Here is a 22,836-nt window from a genome sequence, read left to right as displayed (position 1 = left end):
ATGGGCACAAATCCATCGTCGCTGGACCAGAAAGGACTGAAAAAAAGTGCTCTTCACTGACAAGTCGCAGTTTTGTCTCTCCGGGGGTGATGGTCGGATCGTCGAAGGAATGAGCATTACACCGAGTCCTGTACTCTGGAGCGGGATCGGTTTGGAGGTGGAGGGTCCGTCATGGTCTGGGGCGGTGTGTCACAGCATCATCAGACTGAGCTTGTTGTCATTGCAGGCAATCTCAACGCTGTGCGTTACAGGGAAGACATCCTCCTCCCTCATGTGGTACCCTTCCTGCAGGCTCATCCTGACATGACCCTCCAGCATGACAATGCCACCAGCCATACTGCTCGTTCTGTGCGTGATTTCCTGCAAGACAGGAATATCAGTGTTCTGCCATGGCCAGCAAAGAGCCCGGATCTCAATCCCATTGAGCACGTCTGGGACCTGTTGGATCAGTGGGTGAGGGCTAGGGCCATACCCCCCAGAAATGTCTGGGAACATGCAGTTGCCTTGGTGGAAGAGTGGGGTAACATCTCACAGCAAGAACTGGCAAATCTGGTTCAGTCCATGAGGAGGAGATGCACTGCAGTACTTATTAATGCAGCTGGTGGCCACACCAGATACTGACTGTTACTTTTAATTTTGACCCCCCCTTGTTCAGGGACACATTATTCAATTTCTGTTAGTCACATGTCTGTGGAACTTGTTCAGTTTGTCTCAGTTGTTGAATCTTGTTATGTTCATACAAATATTTACACATGTTAAGTTTTCTGAAAATAAACGCAATTGACAGTGAGAGGATGTTTTCTTATTTTGCTGAATTTACAATAAAAAAAACACAATAAAATGGCTGTCTCTGTGCTGTGGTGGGCACAAAACCAGATTGACATTTTTCAAAAATACAGTTGAAAAAGCATTTAGCTGTTTGAAATCCAATTTCTACCGAATTTTACGTAAGTATTATGATGATGATGGAGGAGGATGGAGGGGAGTGGGGCCTTTAGTTGTCTTTGTGTCTCTTTATCCCCATCCCTTGTCCCCTGTGATAAGACTCATTTGCGGTATAATGTTTTTCTCAAACTCAAAGCACATTGTGTGGAGAAGGGTAACAGCTGACAGACAACAACATTTGAAGTGTAATGTTGTGGGCTAAACTTCTGCTTTGTCTCCTTTGTTTGTAGAGGACAACCCTAATAGCTGGTTCCCCAAAGAGAACATGTTCAGCTTCCAGACGGCTACCACAACAATGCAGGCGTGAGTATAGGATACCAGATATAACCTCACAACTCTGCTCCACTCCTACTGAACACGACATGGCTGCCTCAAAGAGTTCTGTGTGCTAATGATGGATGAGTTCTAGAGTGCCTCCCAAATATGCACAATATTCCCTATACACAGTAGTTCTCAGTATACTGTGCTTTTTGGGATGTAGCCTTAGACTCCTTCACATGGCTGTGCCCTGGACTCAGTTGGAGGCCAGTGGTTTTATAGGACTCAGTTGGAGGCCAGTGGTTTTATAGGACACAGTTGGAGGCCAGTGGTTTTATAGGACACAGTTGGAGGCCAGTGGTTTTATAGGGGACAGTTGGAGGCCAGTGGTTTTATAGGACACATTTTATGTAATACATTTGATGACAGCTGGAAAACAATATCCTAAATATTAACCATCAACATAGTGAATAAAATTGGTGTTTAATATTTTATTTAACTAGGCAAGTCAGTTAAGAACAAATTCTTATTTTCAATGACGGCCTAGGAACAGTGGGTTAACTGCCTTGATCAGGGGTAGAACAACAGATTTTTACCTTGTCAGCTCGGGGATTCGATCTTGCAACCTTTCCAATGCTCTAACCACTAGGCTACCTGCCGCCCCATATGAGGGTATGGGGGTTTCAGCATTAAATATCCTTTATATATTTTTTAAACACTTATTTATTTTACTATGTGAATATGTTTTTCTTGTAAATGTTTTGGCACCAAACTGGTGGCAGTTGTGAAAAAAGTAAATAGTTGGAAAAGTCGCAGAGTTAAAACTTCTTATGGATGAAATCCCGTTAACGGGATCCATTTGACAACAGCCAGTGAAAGTGCAGGGCGCCAAATTCAAACAACATAAATCTCATAATTAAAATTCCTCAAACATACAAGTATTATACACCATTTTAAAGATAAACTTGCTGTTAATCCCACCACAGTGTCCGATTTCAAAAAGGCTTTACGACGAAAGCATACCATGCGATTATGTTAGGTCAGCGCCAAGTCACAGAAAAACACAGCCATTTTTTCCAGCCAAAGAAAGGAGTCACAAAAAGCAGAAATAGAGATAAAATGAATCACTAACCTTTGATGATCTTCATCAGATGACACTCATAGATAGGACTTCATGTTATACAATGTTTTGTTCGATAAAGTTCATATTTATATCCAAAAATATCAGTTTACTTTGGCGCGTTATGTTCAGTAATGTTTTGCTTTCAAAACATCCAGTGATTTTGCAGAGAGCCACATCAATTTACAGAAATACTCATCATAAATGTTGATGAAAATACAAGTGTTATACGTGGAATTAAAGATATACTTCTCCTTAATGCAACCGCTGTGTCAGATTTCGAAAAAGCACACTATGCAATAATCTGAGTACAGCGCTCAGAGACCAAAACAAGCCATACAGATACGATACCCGCCATGCTGTGGTGTCAACAGAAGTCAGAAATAGCATTATAAATATTCACTTACCTTTGATGATCTTCATCAGAATGCACTCCCAGGAATCCCAGTTCCACAATAAATGTTTTGTTTTGTTCGATAAAGTCCATCATTTATGTCCAAATACCTCCTTTTTGTTTGCGCGTTTAGTTCACAAATCCAAATTCAAGAGGCAATTAAATCTTCAATAATATTCCAACCGGACAATTCCTTTGTCTTTAGAAAGGACAAGGAACGCAGCTAACTCTCACGGGCACGCTCCTGACTGAGCTCATGGCATTCTGCCAGACACCTGATTGAAACAGCTCTTATTCTCTCCCCCTTCACAGTAGAAGCCTGAAACAATGTTCTAAAGACTGTTGACATCTAGTGGAAGCCTTAGGAAGTGCAATCGGACGACATTTTACACTGTATATTGGATAGGCAAAGACTTGAAAACCTACAAACCTCAGATTTCCTACTTCCTGGTTGGATTTTTTCTCAGGTTTTTGCCTGCCATATGAGTTCTGTTATACTCACAGACATCATTCAAACAGTTTTAGAAACTTCAGAGTGTTTTCTATCCAAATCTACATTATATGCAAATTCTAGCTTTTGGGCCTGAGTAGCAGGCAGTTTACTCTGGGCACTTTAGTCATCCAAGCTACTCAATACTGCCCCCCAGCCATAAGAAGTTAATTGTATATAATGCAATTTTTGATTAGATACTTTTTTCATTAAAAAAGCTATTTTCTCTTGAACCATATGGTCTATCCACTAGAAACTCATGGACAATATGACACAGATATAAAACATTTATACTATATATGAAAATATATTTTTTAAGTTATTCGAGTATACATGACTAAAGTTAAAATAGATTACCTGTTAATTACCAAAAGTACTAAAGATTTTAGTAACTTTGGTAAGTTACAGGTAGCTTTGCAACCCCATTCTCCACGCACGCACGCACACACACACACACACACACAGACGCACACTTTCTCTGCTGACTGCTTAATTATCACCTGTCTGGTTGAACTCGTAATTACGGCCCACACACACATTCTGCCCTCCCAGCGCGCCTCTGTTGTTCTCCCTGCTCCCTCGCTCCACTCATCTATCCTATCCTTTCCTCTCCGGACGTCTCTCAGGATCCCACGCTCTCTCTCTCTCTCTGCTCCCTCGCTCCACTCATCTATCCTCTTCTCTCCGGACGTCTCTCAGGATCCCACGCTCTCTCTCTCTCCCTGCTCCCTCGCTCCACTCATCTATCCTCTCCTCTCCGGACGTCTCTCAGGATCCCACGCTCTCTCTCTGCTCCCTCGCTCCACTCATCTATCCTCTCCTCTCCGGACGTCTCTCAGGATCCCACGCTCTCTCTCTCTCTCTGCTCTCCCGCTCCACTCATCTATCCTCTCCTCTCCGGACGTCTCTCAGGATCCCACGCTCTCTCTCTCTCTCTCTCTCTCTGCTCTCTCGCTCCACTCATCTATCCTCTCCTCTCCGGATGTCTCTAAGGATCCCACACTCTCTCTGTTCTCTCGCTCCACTCATCTATCCTCTCCTCTCCGGACGTCTCTCAGGATCCCACGCTCTCTCTCTCTCTGCTCTCTCGCTCCACTCATCTATCCTCTCCTCTCCGGACGTCTCTCAGGATCCTACGCTCTCTCTCTCTGCTCTCTCGCTCCACTCATCTATCCTCTCCTCTCCGGATGTCTCTCAGGATCCCACGCTCTCTCTCTCTCTCTGCTCTCTCGCTCCACTCATCTATCCTCTCCTCTCCAGATGTCTCTCAGGATCCCACGCTCTCTCTCTCTCTCTGCTCTCTCGCTCCACTCATCTATCCTCTCCTCTCCGGACGTCTCTCAGGATCCCACGCTCTCTCTCTCTCTCTCTCTCTGCTCTCTCGCTCCACTCATCTATCCTCTCCTCTCCGGATGTCTCTCAGGATCCCACACTCTCTCTGTTCTCTCGCTCCACTCATCTATCCTCTCCTCTCCGGACGTCTCTCAGGATCCCACGCTCTCTCTCTCTCTGCTCTCTCGCTCCACTCATCTATCCTCTCCTCTCCGGACGTCTCTCAGGATCCTACGCTCTCTCTCTCTGCTCTCTCGCTCCACTCATCTATCCTCTCCTCTCCAGATGTCTCTCAGGATCCTACGCTCTCTCTCTCTCTGCTCTCTCGCTCCACTCATCTATCCTCTCCTCTCCAGATGTCTCTCAGGATCCCACGCTCTCTCTCTCTCTCTCTCTCTGCTCTCTCGCTCCACTCATCTATCCTCTCCTCTCCGGATGTCTCTCAGGATCCCACGCTCTCTCTCTCCCTCGCTCCCTCTTTGAGCACATCTCTCAATGTCTTTGTTTCCTTATCTCTCCACATGTCTCTGTCACTCCGTTCCTCTGCGTCACCTGTCCTCTCCTCTTACTTAGTACTCACTCCCCTTGGATCCACACCTGGTGTCACAGGCCCTGTGTTATATTCCAGATATAGTGTACTTTGTTGACCGGTAAAAAGTAGTGTACATTGTAGGGAATACGGCGCCATTTGGGATGCATACAGTGTCCTTGACTGGAATATCATATGATTAACAGCTAACCCTCCCAAGTGTACAGTATATCTGTCTGTCAAGTCCAATATTTATTACTGAAGTGTCTAACTTTTTTGTCCTCTCTTCCCTTCCCTCTCCACTTGGCCTGCACCAACTCCTGCCTGCACCAACTCCTGCCTGCACCAACTCCTGCCTGCACCAACTCCTGCGTCTACAGAATATCGTGAGTCTCCTTCCCTCCTTCCCTCTCCTTCCCTGTGCGCCTCAGACAATTTACTCTCCTTTTGACTCTTGGCTATCTATCTCTTCCTGTGCTACTACCTACCGTCTCCAGTGTCCTCATTAACCTCTATTAACCCCCTTGCTGGGCTGAGTGTTTGAAGTTATGGAAAAACATTACTGAGTATCCAAATCTCCAATGAATAAAACATTACTGAGTTTCAAAATATCCAATGAATAAACATATTCAACATAATGGGTCTAAATTGTAAATAAGCATAGATTGATTTATCACTAGATGGCTTAAAAAAACATCTTTATCGTCCATTAATAAAGATTTTCAATTGAACTGGTTTGTCTTACAGTATAGCTAGTATTATATTGTATTAATATATGGATCCAACAAGGTAGAATTTATGACAGACAGAGTTATATAGAACAATGAGTCAGATGAGATGGTAGCATAGTGTTCTGCTCCTCTGTACCAGACACAGCCAGGGTAATACCTCTATATATATATATATATATAAAACATTACTGAGGGAAGGAGACTCACGATATTCTGTAGACGCAGGAGTTGGTGCAGGCAGGAGTTGGTGCAGGCAGGAGTTGGTATATATATATATATATATATGTATATATATATATATATATATATATATATATATATATATATATATATATATATATATATATATATATATATACTGTATACACTCACACACACACATCATTCTCTTCTATCTGAGTTAATTCAGTGCAACAAAAGGACAACCTTTCAGAAGGAACAGAGAATTGCCTACAGTAATGTACTATAGTTACGCAGTATTGTATTATACCTACAGTAGGTGTAATGAAAAGTCCACATTGTAGGTAGTTCCAAGATGAAGTAATTATACCACTAATAATTTTAGTGGTCCCTGTGTAGATAGAAGAAGAGGTTTCATCCCAAATGGCACCCTATTCCCTTTATAGTGCACTACCCTGGTCAAAGGTAGTGCAATACAAATGGAATAGAGTGTCATTTGGGACGCACAGAGAGTGAATAGATTATATGTCATGGGAGTTGTTCAGTATTCATAGATCTGGTTTAGACCTGCTTGTAAAGTAATCTATTGTATCGTCTTGATAGGGATTATTATTTTATACCACAGCATACAACAGTCTAGTTTATACACACACACACACACAGCTCTCATCATCTGTCTGACAATGTTTGAGCCTAGTGCGTAGGACATGGATAGGACTCTGATAAATGCTGTCAGACATGATGGTTACTTCTTTTGGCACCCTGTCACAGCATATATCCATTTCAGAGGGAACCACCCACACTCTCAATCACTCAATCACTCAAACACTCACATACACACACACAATTGGTGCAATGGATAGTTTCCTGTGTACTTTACCTTTATGGCCCTGTTTCTGTCTAAGCTCTGCTCCTCTTGGTCTCTGATTGGTGGCTTGGTAGTATCCTTGTGTGTGTCAGTTTACAGTGTGTGTCAGTTTACAGTGTGTGTCAGTTTGCAGTGTGTTTCAGTTTGCAGTGTGTGTCAGTTTGCAGTGTGTGTCAGTTTGCAGTGTGTGTATGTTTGCAGTGTGTGTCAGTCTGCAGTGTGTGTCAGTTTGCAGTGTGTGTATGTTTGCAGTGTGTGCATTTTTGCAGTGTGTGTATGTTAGCTGTGTGTGTCAGTTTGCAGTGTGTGTCAGTCTGCCGTGTGTGTCAGTCTGCAGTGTGCGTCAGTCTGCAGTGTGTGTCAGTTTGCAGTGTGTGTCAGTCTGCAGTGTGTGTCAGTCTGCAGTGTGTGTCAGTCTGCAGTGTGTGTCAGTCTGCAGTGTGTGTCAGTCTGCAGAGTGTGTCAGTCTGCAGAGTGTGTCAGTCTGCAGAGTGTGTCAGTTTGTAGTGTGTGTCAGTTTGTAGTGTGTGTCAGTTTGCAGTGTGTGTCAGTTTGCAGTGTGTGTCAGTTTGCAGTATGTGTCAGTTTGCAGTGTGTGTCAGTCTGCAGTGTGTGTCAGTCTGCAGTGTGTGTGAGTTTGCGGTGTTTATCAGTCTGCAGTGTGCACCATGTCTGTGTGTGGTGTACAACACTTTCCTGTTCTGCTGGCTCTAACCCACTAGCCGCTGACCTGTTGCAACACTGTAGTGGCTAACCCTCTGTGACGTGGATCCCATCTCACTAACGCTCTATAACCCTGCACTCACACCCTTAGCCCCTCACCTCTGACCCCGTTAACACTGTGACATCCCAGCAGGGCATTCCGGGGCATTGCTGAGAGAAAGAGGAGGAAAAGGGAACAAGAGGCAACCGCTCCAGTAACCGAGACTGAGAGGTACGATCCATGTCTGACCTGACTGTCCTGCACCTGTACGTAGTGCTGTAGTGTTGTCCCCCCCACGCCCCAACAACCCCTGCACAGAGACACAGACGCACGTAAACAGAGACAGACACACACACACACACACTGTACCTTCTAGCATTGTTGTTGTGTCCCCCACCCCCCCCCCCCACCCCCCCACACACACACACACACACACACACACACACACACACACACACACACACACACACACACACACACACACACACACACACACACACACACACACACACACAGACCGTCAGACCAACTTTAATGACCAACCTTGTCTCAATAGCCTCTCACTGTTCTAAGGATCTTTATGATACAACACTTTGTGAAAACCACTTTAAAATCCCAGGCCCGGTATATTTCCTAACTGGAATAGCTCGATCAAATGTAAAACGTGAAATGGAGTTCTGATTGCATTCTCAACAGTACAATGTCGAGCATGTGAGCTCAGAGACATGTAAAATTGTACACTAAAATCATATAACTTTGAACTTTTTCAGATTATGGCATTTTCACAATACCCTCAAATTACACATTTTCCAAGCGTTCCAAAGGAGTATGCTGACAGGTGGCCATGTTAAAGTTACAAAATCTACCCTGACCAAAATATTATTGGAGATCCTTTTCTGATGTATTTTGCTGTTGTATAAAGAAAGGGTTTGAAAAATCAGGGAAACCTTTGCCTGTCACCAGAAAGGGCCAGACAATTGACTCCAGAAGTCAATAGTAATTTGGTGTGCGTGAGTGTCTGGTTTGCTGTGATTGCTGTCTGGACATGGATGGGCTGGTGGAAAAAGGAGGAAGGCTATTGTAGCACAGTGTCAGTCTCACTAACTCCAACCCAGCTCCTGGTCCCATCTACAGCGGTACAGCTGTCCCAAATTGCACCATATTCCCTATGTAGTGTGCTACTTTTGATCAGGACCCATAAGTCTTTGGTCAAATGTAGCCATTTGCTAAATTGTTCTACTTTTCAATCCGCAGTCCCGTTGGCTGTGCAACAATAGCCGATGAATCAACGTTTGCCATTTTTCATGGTGCAGGTGTTGGTGTGACCGTTTTAAACATTGAGCTGCTGCAGTGCACACTGAGGTGTGACTGTGTTCATCGAGACTGGAGTGTAGCTCACGTTTCCCCTGGATAGTGTTGTTTGGCTGTGACTGTATGCATCAATGTGTCACAGTGTAGCTCTGTCCTTACAGCATGAAGGGTACCGTATATTGTCAGTGTATTCAGTGCACCAGTGTTCTCATGTGTATAAGATGGGCTCTTGATTGTATCGATTTGGTTAGATTTATTATATTTAGATGAAAGGAAAAAATATGGATGGGTGGCGATAGGATGAAGAAGAGTAACACACACACACGCATGCACACCGGAACCTTCCTTATTAATCTAGGTCTGAAGGATAATATCAGTCAGCACCAACACACATGATCTGTTCTTTATAGTGTTCTTTATAGCTCACAGAGAACTCTCTCTCTCTCTTTCTCTCTCTGAGTCATTCGGTAGTCATTCCAGGCAGAACATCGTGCCATCACAGGCATCCAGTTGATTTGTGTAAGAGACCTTGACAATATTTCATTTGAAACCCAGCTGTCTAGAAAACACAAATTACCTTTGGCTTGCTAATGCAAGCTTTTGGGCAACAGTCTCAGGGAAATAGTTTGGGAAATGAATAACCATTATAAATTGGACGCAGAATGCACAGCATGAGGTATGCTTTTTCCAACATGGTTAGCTAATTAGGATATTCACACTGGGTCATTCTTCAATTACGGTGGCATTTGGGCATGGCATTTTGGAAAAAATTAACTTTAATTTTCTATATTTTTATTTGGGTACATCTTTGGGTACATCTCTCATTCTAAATCAATTTACAGTGAACAAAAAATAAAAACGCAACATGCAAAAATGTCTAAGATTTTACTGTGTTACAGTTAATATAATGAAATCAGTCAATTGAAATAAATTCACTAGGCCTTAATCTATGGATATACTGTACATGACTATACAGATATGCATCTGTTGGTCACAGATTAGAAAACAAGTTAGTATCTGGTGTGACCACCATCTAAATCGCAGTTGATCAGGCTGTTGATTGTGGCCTGTGGAATGTTGTCCCACTCCTCTTCAATGGCTGTGTAAAGTTGCTGGATATTAGCAGGAATTGGAGTATGGAGAGTATGCAGGCCATGGAAGAACTGGAACATTTTCAGCTTCCAGGAATTGTGTACCGATCCTTGCGACATGGGACCGTGCATTTTCATGCTAAAATATGAGGTGATGGCGGCAGATGAATGGCATGACAGTGGGCCTCAAGATCTCATCACAGTATCTCTGTGCATTCAAATTTCCATTGATAAAGTGCAATTGTGTTCCTTTTCCGTAGCTTATACCTGCCCATACCATAACCCCACCACCACTCTGTTCACAATGTTGACATCAGCAAACCGCTCTCCCTCACGGCGCCATACATGCTGTCTGCCACCTGCCCGGGAAGGTTGAAACCGGGATTCATCCGTTAAGAGCACACTTCTCCAGCGTTCCAATGGCAATCGAAGGTGAACATTTTCCCACCAAAGTCGGTTACAGACTGCTCAAGACCGTGGTGAGGATGATGAGCACGCAGATGAGCTTCCCTGAAACAGTTTCTGACAGTTTGTGCAGAAATTCTTCGGTGGTGCAAACCCAAAATTTCATCAGCTGTCCGGGTGGCTGTTCTCAGATGATCCTGCAGGTGAAGAAGCCGGGTGGTCCTGGGCTGGCGTGGTTACACTTGGTCTGCGGTTGTGAGGCTGTTTGGTTGTACTGCCAAATTCGGTAAAACGACGTTGGAGGCGGCTTTTGGTAGAGAAATTAACATTAAATTCTCTGGCAACAGCTCTGGTGGACATTCCTGCAGTCAGCATGCCAATTGCACACTCCCTCAAAACTACTTGAGACATCTGGCATTGTGTTGTGTGACAAAACTGCACATTTTAGAGTGGCCTTTTATTGTCCCCAAGACATGGTGCGTCCGTGTAATGATCATGCTGTTTAATCAGCTTCTTGATATGCCATACCTGTCAGGTGGATGGATTCTCTTGGCAAAGGAGAAATGCTCACTAACAGGGATATAAACAAATTTGTGCACACAATTTGAGAGAAATAAGCTTTTCGTGCATAATTTATTATTTCTGTGATCTTTTATTTCAGCTCATGAAACATGGGACCAACACTTTATTGATATTTCGTTCAGTGTACATGATAGCGTAATGACTTTAAATAATGCACATTTACCATGTTGATAACATTGAGCCACCAGTAGGAGTAGTAACACCAATAAGCAGGTTTCCATTCAACCTTTGTATGTGCCTAAAGTACACGTCAGATAAAAATGACAGGCCTGATGGAAACAGAAAATGTTCCTGTGAACTTTCCAAATGTCAACAAAACAAAATACTCTAGACACGGTGGGATCTTTTTGTGTCGGTAAATTTAATTATGCGAGAAATTCTGTCACGAATCCCGTTTCCTGAGTCGTTTTTTTGCCTGTGTTCTGTCCTGGAGTGTTTTTTCCGGCGTCCTGGAACGCACCCTGTCTGGTTGCCGGGCAATGTAGCCAGTTGGGAGTTCTGATTACCCGCACCTGTATCCCATCAGCTATCTGCACACCTGGTCCTGATCATCATCTCTCCTCTTCATAAGCAGGGACCTGACATCCATTCCCTGCCGGATCGTTAGCCATGAACAGTATGTTGTGCCATAGTATCAGCCTCAAGTTGGATAGTATTTGTTTTGTTGTTTTTTACGTATTGCTTGCCTTAAACTTACCTCCGTTTGTTTTGTCTTCAGTTACTAACCCGGATCATTTACCCCATTCCCGCCTGGTCGACGGAGGATTCCGCTACCCCATTGGATTCACCTATTTACTCCCATCAACTCACCACCGCTGCCCGCTACGCCACCTGGATATATCTACCCATTCACATTCACTTGTAAATAAATACTCACCTTCTTCCTACGCTCCTTGTCCTGGTCTGCTTCTGGGTTCGATTTTGAAAGAACGTGACAGAACGATCCGGCCAAGGATGAACCCAGCGGACCTGGACTCCGTTTGCCATGCCATTACCCAGCAGGGGAAGACATTGGGACAACACAAGACGGCGCTACAGGAGATAGTGGGTTCAATCCAGAACTTATCTGCTAGCTTGACACAAATCCAGGATCAGCTCAGTTTGCCGGCGATTCATTCACCACCTGTTTCACCCATCTCACCTGCCGTGTCTGGAGCGGTTTCCTTCCGTGAACCCAAGGTACCGACGCCTGATAAATATGAAGGGGATTTGGGAAGATGCCGTTCGTTTCTTATGCAGTGTGGGGTAGTGTTTGATCTGCAGCCCCATTCTTACGCCACTGACAAGGCTAGGATAGCCTTTGTTATTGATCTGCTGTGTGGAAGAGCTCTGGAATGGGCTTCAGCCGTTTGGGAACGACAGGGGACCTGCATGGCTTCATATCAGGAGTTCACGGGAGAGATGAGAGTTTTTTGACCATCCAGTCCGAGGTAAGGACGCAGCTAAACGTTTGTTCACTCTTCGCCAAGGAGCTCGCAGTGTGGCAGACTTTATGATCGAGTTCAGGACATTGGCTGTGGAGAGTGGTTGGAATGAGGATTCACTACAAGCGGCTTTTTACAAGGGGTTGTCGGAGCAACTCAAGGACGAGCTGATATCCTATCCAGAGCCTAGTGACCTAGACAGCTTGGTCACTTTATCTATTCGGGTAGATAATAGAGTCCGAGAGAGGAGGGAGAAGCAGTGGGGTCCATCCAATCAATCAGCAACTCGGGTACCATTCGGTTCAGGAAGTGAACCAGAACGTATTGATCGTTATTCCCCACACGGGATTAGTGGAGGGGTCTTGCCACCAGATTCTGAACCAATGCAAGTGGGACGACACGGGCTAACTAAGGAGGAGCGCCAACGTAGACGTGAGACCAACAGCTGTTTCTACTGTGGTAGCTCGGGACATTACATCTCTGCTTGTCCACAGAGCCCGTTAAACTGCCCGGCTCGCTAGTTTCGGGAGGAATGTTAGCGAGCCAGTTTCAACCTCTCAAAGATCCTGTCAGACCCCGTTTTCCTGCGACCCTTATGAATAAGGATCAGAGCTTAGAGATGAACGCTCTTATCGATTCAGGTGCCGATGGCAGCTTTATTGATGCCGACTTGGTGGAACAGCTGGGGCTTTCCAAGGAGCAATTGCCGGAAGCCATTGAAGCAACCACTCTGAACGGCAGTAGTCTGGCACGGATCACTATGAGGACTGAACCGGTTAAGATGTTGGTGTCGGGGAATCATTCAGAGTTTATCTCTTTCTTCATTCTGTCCTCGCCCCATGTTCCTCTGGTTCTTGGTTACCCCTGGCTGAAGGAACACAATCCCTCGTTTGATTGGGTGACGGTTAAGGTAACTAGTTGGAGCATTGAGTGTCATGCTAACTGCCTGTTCTCCTGCTGTTTCCAGTCAGGTCAGTGACTCTGCTCCTCCTGATTTGTCCCTGGTTCCAGAAACATATCACGAGTTGGGTGAAGTATTCAGTAAACAGAAGGCTCTGTCCCTTCCTCCCCACCGACCTTATGACTGTGCGATTAATCTGTTTCCTGGAGCTGCCTTTCCCAAGGGACGGTTATACAGTATCTCTCGACCTGAACGTGAGGCCTTGGAGACCTACATCAAGGAGTCTCTAGCTGCAGGTCTCATTCGGCCCTCGTCATCACCTCTAGGAGCAGGATTTTTTTTGTGAGCAAGAAGGATGGCTCTCTTCGACCGTGTATTGATTATCGGGGTTTGAATGATATTACGGTCAAGAACAAGTATCCTCTGCCCTTGATGAGCTCGGCTTTCGATTCCTTACAGGGCGCTACGATTTTTACGAAGCTTGATTTACGTAATGCTTATCATTTGGTTCGGATCAAAGAGGGGGACGACTGGGTTCAATACTCCGATGGGACATTTTGAGTACCAGGTATTGCCGTTTGGACTGACCAACGCTCCTGCTGTGTTCCAAAGTATGGTGAATGACGTTCTGAGAGATATGATTGGTATTTTTGTGTTCGTTTACCTGGATGATATCCTCATCTTCTCGAAGGAGCTTTCTAGCCACGTTCAGCATGTCAAGCAGGTCCTGCAGCGGTTATTGGATAACCGTCTGTTCGTCAAGGCTAAGAAGTGTGATTTTCACGCCCACACGACGTCCTTCCTCGGGTACATCATCTCCATGGGAGAGATCAAGATGGACCAAGAGAAGGTTCGGGCGGTTCGGGATTGGGTCCAGCCCGGTACGAGATTGCAGCTCCAGAGATTCCTGGGGTTTGCGAACTTCTATCGGAGGTTTATCCGTGATTACAGCCGGGTGGCCGCTCCTTTAACTGCCCTGACGTCTTGCACCAGAAATTTCTGTTGGACTCCTGAGGCAGACCGAGCATTTCTGGACTTGAAGAGCCGATTCACCAACGCCCCGATTCTCTCTCAACCTGACACTTCCCGTCAGTTTGTTTTTGAGGTGGACGCGTCTGATGTGGGGGTGGGCGCCATCCTGTCCCAGCGTAGCTCCACTGACGGTAAACTCCATCCCTGCGCCTTCTACTCTTGTCGTCTTTCTCCAGCTGAAAGAAACTACGATGTGGGTAACCGGGAGCTTCTCGCTGTGAAGCTTGCCTTGGAGGAGTGGCGTCACTGGTTGGAGGGAGCGGAGCAACCGTTTGTGGTCTGGACTGACCACAAGAATCTGGCTTACGTGCAATCGGCTAAACGTCTCAACTCCTGTCAGACCAGGTGGGCTTTGTTTTTTGGACGCTTCAATTTTTCCCTGACATTCCGACCTGGGTCGAAGAACGGGAAGGCGGACGCCCTGTCCCGGATGTTCTCTAAGACGGAGGAGAGTGGGGTCAAGACTGAGACGATTCTTCCCCAGAATGTTGTCGTGGGAGCCGTTACATGGAGGATTGAGGAGGATGTGATGGCTGCCCTTCGGACGCAGCCCGGGCCCGGTAACGGTCCACCCGGTCGGTTGTTCGTGCCTGAGTCGGTCCGTTCTGCTGTCCTTCAGTGGTCCCACGCCAGCAAGATAGCTTGTCACCCTGGCATTGCTCGGACTATGGCGCTACTGCGCAGACGATTTTGGTGGCCTGCTATGGGAGAAGATACCCGGAGGTTTGTTGCCGCTTGTCTTGTTTGTGCGCAGAATAAGAGTACCAATCGGCCCAGCTCTGGGCTTCTTCACCCTCTTCCTATTCCCCGGCGACCTTGGTCGCATCTGGCCCTGGACTTTGTCACGGGGTTGCCCTCTTCTGTTGGTAACACGGTTAATCTGACCATTGTGGACAGATTCAGCAAGTTTGCTCACTTTGTCCCCCTCTCCAAGCTGCCTTCTGCCACTGAGACGTCCGAGATCCTGGTTAGGGAGGTTTTCAGGGTCCACGGGTTGCCCTGTGACATTGTTTCTGACCGTGGTCCTCAGTTTACCTCTGCTGTCTGGAGATCCTTCTGTTTGGCCATTGGAGCTACAGTCAGTCTCACTTCTGGATTTCACCCCCAATCTAATGGTTAGGCGGAGAGAGCCAACCAGAAGATGGAGTCCACGCTGCGCTGTCTTGTTTCCTCTGATCCCACCTCTTGGTCCTCTCAATTACCCTGGGTCGAGTATGCCCATAATACTCTCCCTTCATCTGCTACTGGGATGTCTCCCTTCCAGTGCCTGTACGGTTACCAACCTCCTTTGTTTCCTTCTCAGGAAAGGGATCTCTCGGTTCCCTCTGTCCAGATCCACATTCGTCGTTGCCACCGGACCTGGCATCGGGCCAGGAAGGCTCTCCTTAGAGTTTCTGACCGGTATCAGAGAGGAGAGGAGTTGGATTCCTCGGCGTCAGATACTTGACGATGACCTGCTTCGTGACTTTTACCGCCTCCACCCTGGCGCTCCGGGTAGTCCGCCCGGTGGCGTTCGTCGGAGGGGGGGTACTGTCACGAATCCCGTTTCCTGAGTCGTTTTTTTGCCTGTGTTCTGTCCTGGAGTGTTTTTTCCGGCGTCCTGGAACGCACCCTGTCTGGTTGCCGGGCAATGTAGCCAGTTGGGAGTTCTGATTACCCGCACCTGTATCCCATCAGCTATCTGCACACCTGGTCCTGATCATCATCTCTCCTCTTCATAAGCCCGGACCTGACATCCATTCCCTGCCAGATCGTTAGCCATGAACAGTATGTTGTGCCATAGTATCAGCCTCAAGTTGGATAGTATTTGTTTTGTTGTTTTTTACGTATTGCTTGCCTTAAACTTACCTCCGTTTGTTTTGTCTTCAGTTACTAACCCGGATCATTTACCCCATTCCTGCCTGGTCGACGGAGGATTCCGCTACCCCATTGGATTCACCTATTTACTCCCATCAACTCACCACCGCTGCCCGCTACGCCACCTGGATATATCTACCCATTCACTTGTAAATAAATACTCACCTTCTTCCTATGCTCCTTGTCCTCGTCTGCTTCTGGGTTCGATTTTGAAAGAACGTGACAAATTCAGTGGAAACGCTTTTTTGCCCAAATGTTGACATAATATCCCTCATATCGAACTAAACTTAGTCACACGATGACATGTTGTGCCTCCCACTACGACTCGTCTAGAAAACATGCAGTTTATTAGGCTACAGATTAAATAAATCATTATGAATTTATCAGGGTGGTGAAAGCACAAGGTGATGAGTTTGATGCTCCTTTCCAATAAATATTGAGGGTCTTATTCTGGTGACTTGATCATCAATGCGTGGTTGCCATTTGACAAATAAAAATAACCTTGCTCTTTTGTCCATAACAATCTCATCATGTAGGCTATATGTGTGCTCTAGTCAACAGCATGCATATACAGTATCTGCATCTGTGTGCTGTTGGCTAGAGCGCATGCCAAAACCAGAGTGGGAACACTCGCTATATAAAGTAAACCTTTTTGTGAGAAAACCATCAGTAGAATTGAAAATGCGATGGAAACACCTTTAAATTGTATTTTTTATTCGGTACAGGGGAATATAACCGCAAACTGTATTTTTATGTGCACTACATATTTACGCACAGACTTTTATCTGCAACAAGTCAATTTGATGGAAACAATTCTCTGGTGGGGAAATGCACGTATTGTTTTTATGCAGATTTTTAAATATTTACATGGAACTCTGTCGCCAATTGGATGGAAACCTAGCTACTGATGGTATCACCAAAGATACATTTGTTACATTTTCTAAAATGGAGGCTACAAATGCTAAAATCTAAGGTCATCAACCTTTCATTTTGACACTTTGGATTTAGACACACCAGTGGAGGCTGCTGAGGGGAGGACGGCTCATAATAATGTCTAGTCAATGGAATGGTATCAAACATATCAGACACGTGGTTTCCATGTGGTTGATGCCATTCCATTGACTCCATTCCAGCCATTATTATGAGCCGTCCTCCCCTCAGCAGCCTCCACTGAGACACACCAAATCAGCAATGGAATCCTCAAATTTGTGACATAGTGTGATTAAGTAAATAACAGTTTGCAACTGGAGAGAATGCTCAAGGTCCTTGTATATCTTAGTAATAAGTGATTTTCAAAATGGTAACACCACTGACATAAAACTGAGGGATACACATTAAACTAATAAAAAAATGTATTTTAATAGCCTTCTTTGTTTTTATTGATCTACAAACTACATTACGTACTTTGTTGACTTTCTAGCATTCAAAATAATAAATGCACTATATATACAAAGTATGTGGACACCCTGTAAAATTAGCAGGTGTCCACATACTTTTGGTCATGTAGTGTAGATATCTATAAATACCCAACATCACTACACCTCTGCGAGTCAAGGGACAGCATTTATCACTGCAATTCAAGAATGACCCCACTACAACAGTAGAGAGGTTCAGTAATGCATGCTGGAAAACACGTGGTAACAAATAACTTTGAGATAGTCCACTAAAACAGGGACAACGGCGCTAAAGCTGTCTCACAGAGGCATGCATGCACAATAGCACCATGAGTCAAACAAGCCTTCATGAATTATGATAAACACTGTTTTAGGCTTGTTTCAATTCTTCCACTGTGTTTCACTTCGGGCTGTTTCTTTCCTCTGTTTCACCTTATCTCTTTCCCTCTCTACTTCCTGTCTTTCCCTCTTTTCATCCTTTAAGGCATGCAGTGTTTGTGGGTAAACTGAAGACAATAACTTTCACGTGCGCACACACGCAAGCATACATAATAACCATGGATGCGTGATGCCAGACACACAGCTTTGTAGAGCGAGAGACAAGGGAATAAGGGATGAAGTGGGTGGAAAAGAGGAGGAGTAATGAGGGGTGAGAGGGAGGGATGGCAGTATTAAACTTCTAAGTCAGAGAGAGAGGGATAGAAAGAGAAGAGGTTTACCATACATGAGTTGCACCTTAAGCCATATCATCGAATGTGTTTCAGGAAAAAGGCCTTTATGAATTGCCTCTCAAATAAAGAGATAAAACATTTGTTTTTCTCATGGTTATGAGGAGGCAATGTACAAGGCTCAGGTAACAAGGTTATCTCTACTCACTACTAAATATTCTCTACAGTGTCCTACATTGAGAACACTTTCTGTGTGACTAACTTGACATGTTTATAATTTTTTTCAAGAGGTTGTCAGTGGATGACGGCTGAATCACAGACAGAAACATGTTTCACAAGCTTGAATAGTTTTCTCACAGTTCCACAATGTTTTAGATCTTTTTTTCTGAGAAGTTTTTGGATGAGTCAGACCGGCCAACCTTTGTGAAAGAGTTCATCTCTTCTGATGCAGTTGGATCAGGTCATGAGAGAGTTTGAACTGAATCAGATATGACTGAATAACTTCAAACAGTCGATAATGCAGTCCATGACCAGGCATTGATTGAAAAGCTGTTTCACTTTCCTGTCCAGATAAGTTACTAAGCTGTTCATCTTCTTCTGCCTTTCACCCTCTGTGTCTGTGGCTTTCCCTGTATGCTGAAATCCTCGCCCCTCCTTCTCTCTTTTCTGTCTCATCCCTACCTCCCTCTTTCTCCTCCTTCTCTCTCCTCCCTCTTCTTACTCGTTCCCTTTTTCCCTCCCTCCCTCCTCTTTTCTCTCCTCTTTTCTTTTCTACAACAGAAACTTCCGGAAGCACCTGAGAATGGTGGGCAGCCGCAGAATGAAGGCTCAGAGTGAGTTCCCCAGTGAGTGTGGCGTCGTAGCTTATTATTATGTGGACTTCATTAGTGTTCTTGTGCTAAATGCATGTAGCCTATACAGTACATGTGCTGGATAGAATGGACAGTATGGTAGATTAAAGGTAGATGTATGCATTTAGAACTAAGTTTGGTATAGCTCCATATTATCTAGTTCAAGTTGCAGTGAGAGTAACGAACACACGTCTTTGAAAGTGGTCCAGTGCAGGGGGCGTGGTGCAGCTTTAGTAGTGAAGTCTCCTAAACACATCGAATTCCACCTCACCCACCACTTTTCACATATTCTCCCCTCTAGATTCGGTGCACTCTAAATATGAAGGGGAATGGAAACACTTTAGGAAGTAAATCTAGTTTCCATTACCATTTAAACCTGTCTGGGAAATAATAAAATATGTGAGGAGATCAGAACTCTCAGTCTCCTCAAAGTGGTCCAAGAGTCAAGATTATTAACTGTATGGCATAAAAGCTTCCAAGTTGTGGTTTTACAGTTGGATGTCTTGTTAGCAGAAGCTGGTAGAGGAATGGATTATATTAGCAGGGGTTTTACAGTAGGATGTCTTGTTAGCAGAAGCTGGTAGAGGAATGGATTATATTAGCAGGGGTTTTACAGTAGGATGTCTTGTTAGCAGAAGCTGGTAGAGGAATGGATTAAATTAGCAGGGGTTTTACAGTAGGATGTCTTGTTAGCAGAAGCTGGTAGAGGAATGGATTATATTAGCAGGGGTTTTACAGTAGGATGTCTTATTAGCAGAAGCTGGTAGAGGAATGGAATATATTAGCAGGGGTTTTACAGTAGGATGTCTTGTTAGCAGAAGCTGGTAGAGGAATGGATTATATTAGCAGGGGTTTTACAGTAGGATGTCTTGTTAGCAGAAGCTGGTAGAGGAATGGATTATATTAGCAGGGGTTTTACAGTAGGATGTCTTGTTAGCAGAAGCTGGTAGAGGAATGGATTATATTAGCAGGGGTTTTACAGTAGGATGTCTTGTTAGCAGAAGCTGGTAGAGGAATGGATTATATTAGCAGGGGTTTTACAGTAGGATGTCTTGTTAGCAGAAGCTGGTAGAGGAATGGATTATATTAGCAGGTGTTTTACAGTAGGATGTCTTGTTAGCAGAAGCTGGTAGAGGAATGGATCTCATTAGCAGGGGTTTTACAGTAGGATGTCTTGTTAGCAGAAGCTGGTAGAGGAAAGGATTATATTAGCAGGGGTTTTACAGTAGAATGTCTTGTTAGCAGAAGCTGGTAGAGGAATGGATTATATTAGCAGGGGTTTTACAGTAGGATGTCTTGTTAGCAGAAGCTGGTAGAGGAATGGATTATATTAGCAGGGGTTTTACAGTAGGATGTCTTGTTAGCAGAAGCTGGTAGAGGAATGGATTATATTAGCAGGGGTTTTACAGTAGGATGTCTTGTTAGCAGAAGCTGGTAGAGGAATGGATTATATTAGCAGGGGTTTTACAGTAGGATGTCTTGTTAGCAGAAGCTGGTAGAGGAATGGATTATATTAGCAGGGGTTTTAAAATAGGATGTCTTGTTAGCAGAAGCTGGTAGAGGAATGGATTATATTAGCAGGTGTTTTACAGTAGGATGTCTTGTTAGCAGAAGCTGGTAGAGGAATGGATCTCATTAGCAGGGGTTTTACAGTAGGATGTCTTGTTAGCAGAAGCTGGTAGAGGAATGGATTATATTAGCAGGGGTTTTACAGTAGGATGTCTTGTTAGCAGAAGCTGGTAGAGGAATGGATTATATTAGCAGGGGTTTTACAGTAGGATGTCTTGTTAGCAGAAGCTGGTAGAGGAATGGATTATATTAGCAGGGGTTTTACAGTAGGATGTCTTGTTAGCAGAAGCTGGTAGAGGAATGGATCTCATTAGCAGGGGTTTTACAGTAGGATGTCTTGTTAGCAGAAGCTGGTAGAGGAAAGGATTATATTAGCAGGGGTTTTACAGTAGAATGTCTTGTTAGCAGAAGCTGGTAGAGGAATGGATTATATTAGCAGGGGTATTACAGTAGGATGTCTTGTCAGCAGAAGCTGGTAGAGGAATGGATTATATTAGCAGGGGTTTTACAGTAGGATGTCTTGTTAGCAGAAGCTGGTAGAGGAATGGATTATATTAGCAGGGGTTTTACAGTAGGATGTCTTGTTAGCAGAAGCTGGTAGAGGAATGGATTAAATTAGCAGGGGTTTTACAGTAGGATGTCTTGTTAGCAGAAGCTGGTAGAGGAAAGGATTATATTAGCAGGGGTTTTACAGTAGAATGTCTTGTTAGCAGAAGCTGGTAGAGGAATGGATTATATTAGCAGGGGTATTACAGTAGGATGTCTTGTCAGCAGAAGCTGGTAGAGGAATGGATTATATTAGCAGGGGTTTTACAGTAGGATGTCTTGTTAGCAGAAGCTGGTAGAGGAATGGATTATATTAGCAGGGGTTTTACAGTAGGATGTCTTGTTAGCAGAAGCTGGTAGAGGAATGGATTAAATTAGCAGGGGTTTTACAGTAGGATGTCTTGTTAGCAGCAGCTGGTAGAGGAATGGATTATATTAGCAGGGGTTTTACAGTAGGATGTCTTGTTAGCAGAAGCTGGTAGAGGAATGGATTATATTAGCAGGGGTTTTACAGTAGGATGTCTTATTAGCAGAAGCTGGTAGAGGAATGGATTATATTAGCAGGGGTTTTACAGTAGGATGTCTTGTTAGCAGAAGCTGGTAGAGGAATGGATCTCATTAGCAGGGGTTTTACAGTAGGATGTCTTGTTAGCAGAAGCTGGTAGAGGAATGGATTATATTAGCAGGTGTTTTACAGTAGGATGTCTTGTTAGCAGAAGCTGGTAGAGGAATGGATTATATTAGCAGGGGTTTTACAGTAGGATGTCTTGTTAGCAGAAGCTGGTAGAGGAATGGATTATATTAGCAGGGGTTTTACAGTAGGATGTCTTGTTAGCAGAAGCTGGTAGAGGAATGGATTATATTAGCAGGGGTTTTACAGTAGGATGTCTTGTTAGCAGAAGCTGGTAGAGGAATGGATTATATTAGCAGGGGTTTTACAGTAGGATGTCTTGTTAGCAGAAGCTGGTAGAGGAATGGATTATATTAGCAGGGGTTTTACAGTAGGATGTCTTGTTAGCAGAAGCTGGTAGAGGAATGGATTATATTAGCAGGTGTTTTACAGTAGGATGTCTTGTTAGCAGAAGCTGGTAGAGGAATGGATCTCATTAGCAGGGGTTTTACAGTAGGATGTCTTGTTAGCAGAAGCTGGTAGAGGAATGGATTATATTAGCAGGGGTTTTACAGTAGGATGTCTTGTTAGCAGAAGCTGGTAGAGGAATTGATTATATTAGCAGGGGTTTTACAGTAGGATGTCTTGTTAGCAGAAGCTGGTAGAGGAATGGATTATATTAGCAGGGGTTTTACAGTAGGATGTCTTGTTAGCAGAAGCTGGTAGAGGAATGGATCTCATTAGCAGGGGTTTTACAGTAGGATGTCTTGTTAGCAGAAGCTGGTAGAGGAAAGGATTATATTAGCAGGGGTTTTACAGTAGAATGTCTTGTTAGCAGAAGCTGGTAGAGGAATGGATTATATTAGCAGGGGTATTACAGTAGGATGTCTTGTCAGCAGAAGCTGGTAGAGGAATGGATTATATTAGCAGGGGTTTTACAGTAGGATGTCTTGTTAGCAGAAGCTGGTAGAGGAATGGATTATATTAGCAGGGGTTTTACAGTAGGATGTCTTGTTAGCAGAAGCTGGTAGAGGAATGGATTAAA

At 44.4% G+C, this 22,836-nt stretch overlaps 1 protein-coding gene across 1 annotated transcript in view; it reads left to right on the top strand.

The window, feature by feature from the left end:
- Nucleotides 1–22,836, top strand: part of LOC129826586 (NMDA receptor synaptonuclear signaling and neuronal migration factor-like) — an 80,916-nt gene that overhangs the window by 27,980 nt on the left and 30,100 nt on the right. The window contains exons 4-7 of the mRNA XM_055887487.1: nucleotides 1,176–1,248; nucleotides 5,449–5,454; nucleotides 7,704–7,781; nucleotides 18,996–19,060. Of these exons, the coding sequence (XP_055743462.1) occupies nucleotides 1,176–1,248; nucleotides 5,449–5,454; nucleotides 7,704–7,781; nucleotides 18,996–19,060 (222 nt within the window). The remainder of the gene's footprint in view (nucleotides 1–1,175; nucleotides 1,249–5,448; nucleotides 5,455–7,703; nucleotides 7,782–18,995; nucleotides 19,061–22,836) is intronic.

This window comes from Salvelinus fontinalis, chromosome 28 (genome assembly GCF_029448725.1).
Source record: "Salvelinus fontinalis isolate EN_2023a chromosome 28, ASM2944872v1, whole genome shotgun sequence".
NCBI lineage: Eukaryota > Metazoa > Chordata > Actinopteri > Salmoniformes > Salmonidae > Salvelinus > Salvelinus fontinalis.
Note: the sequence above shows the minus strand (reverse complement) of the source record. Positions and strands in the feature narration are given on the sequence as shown.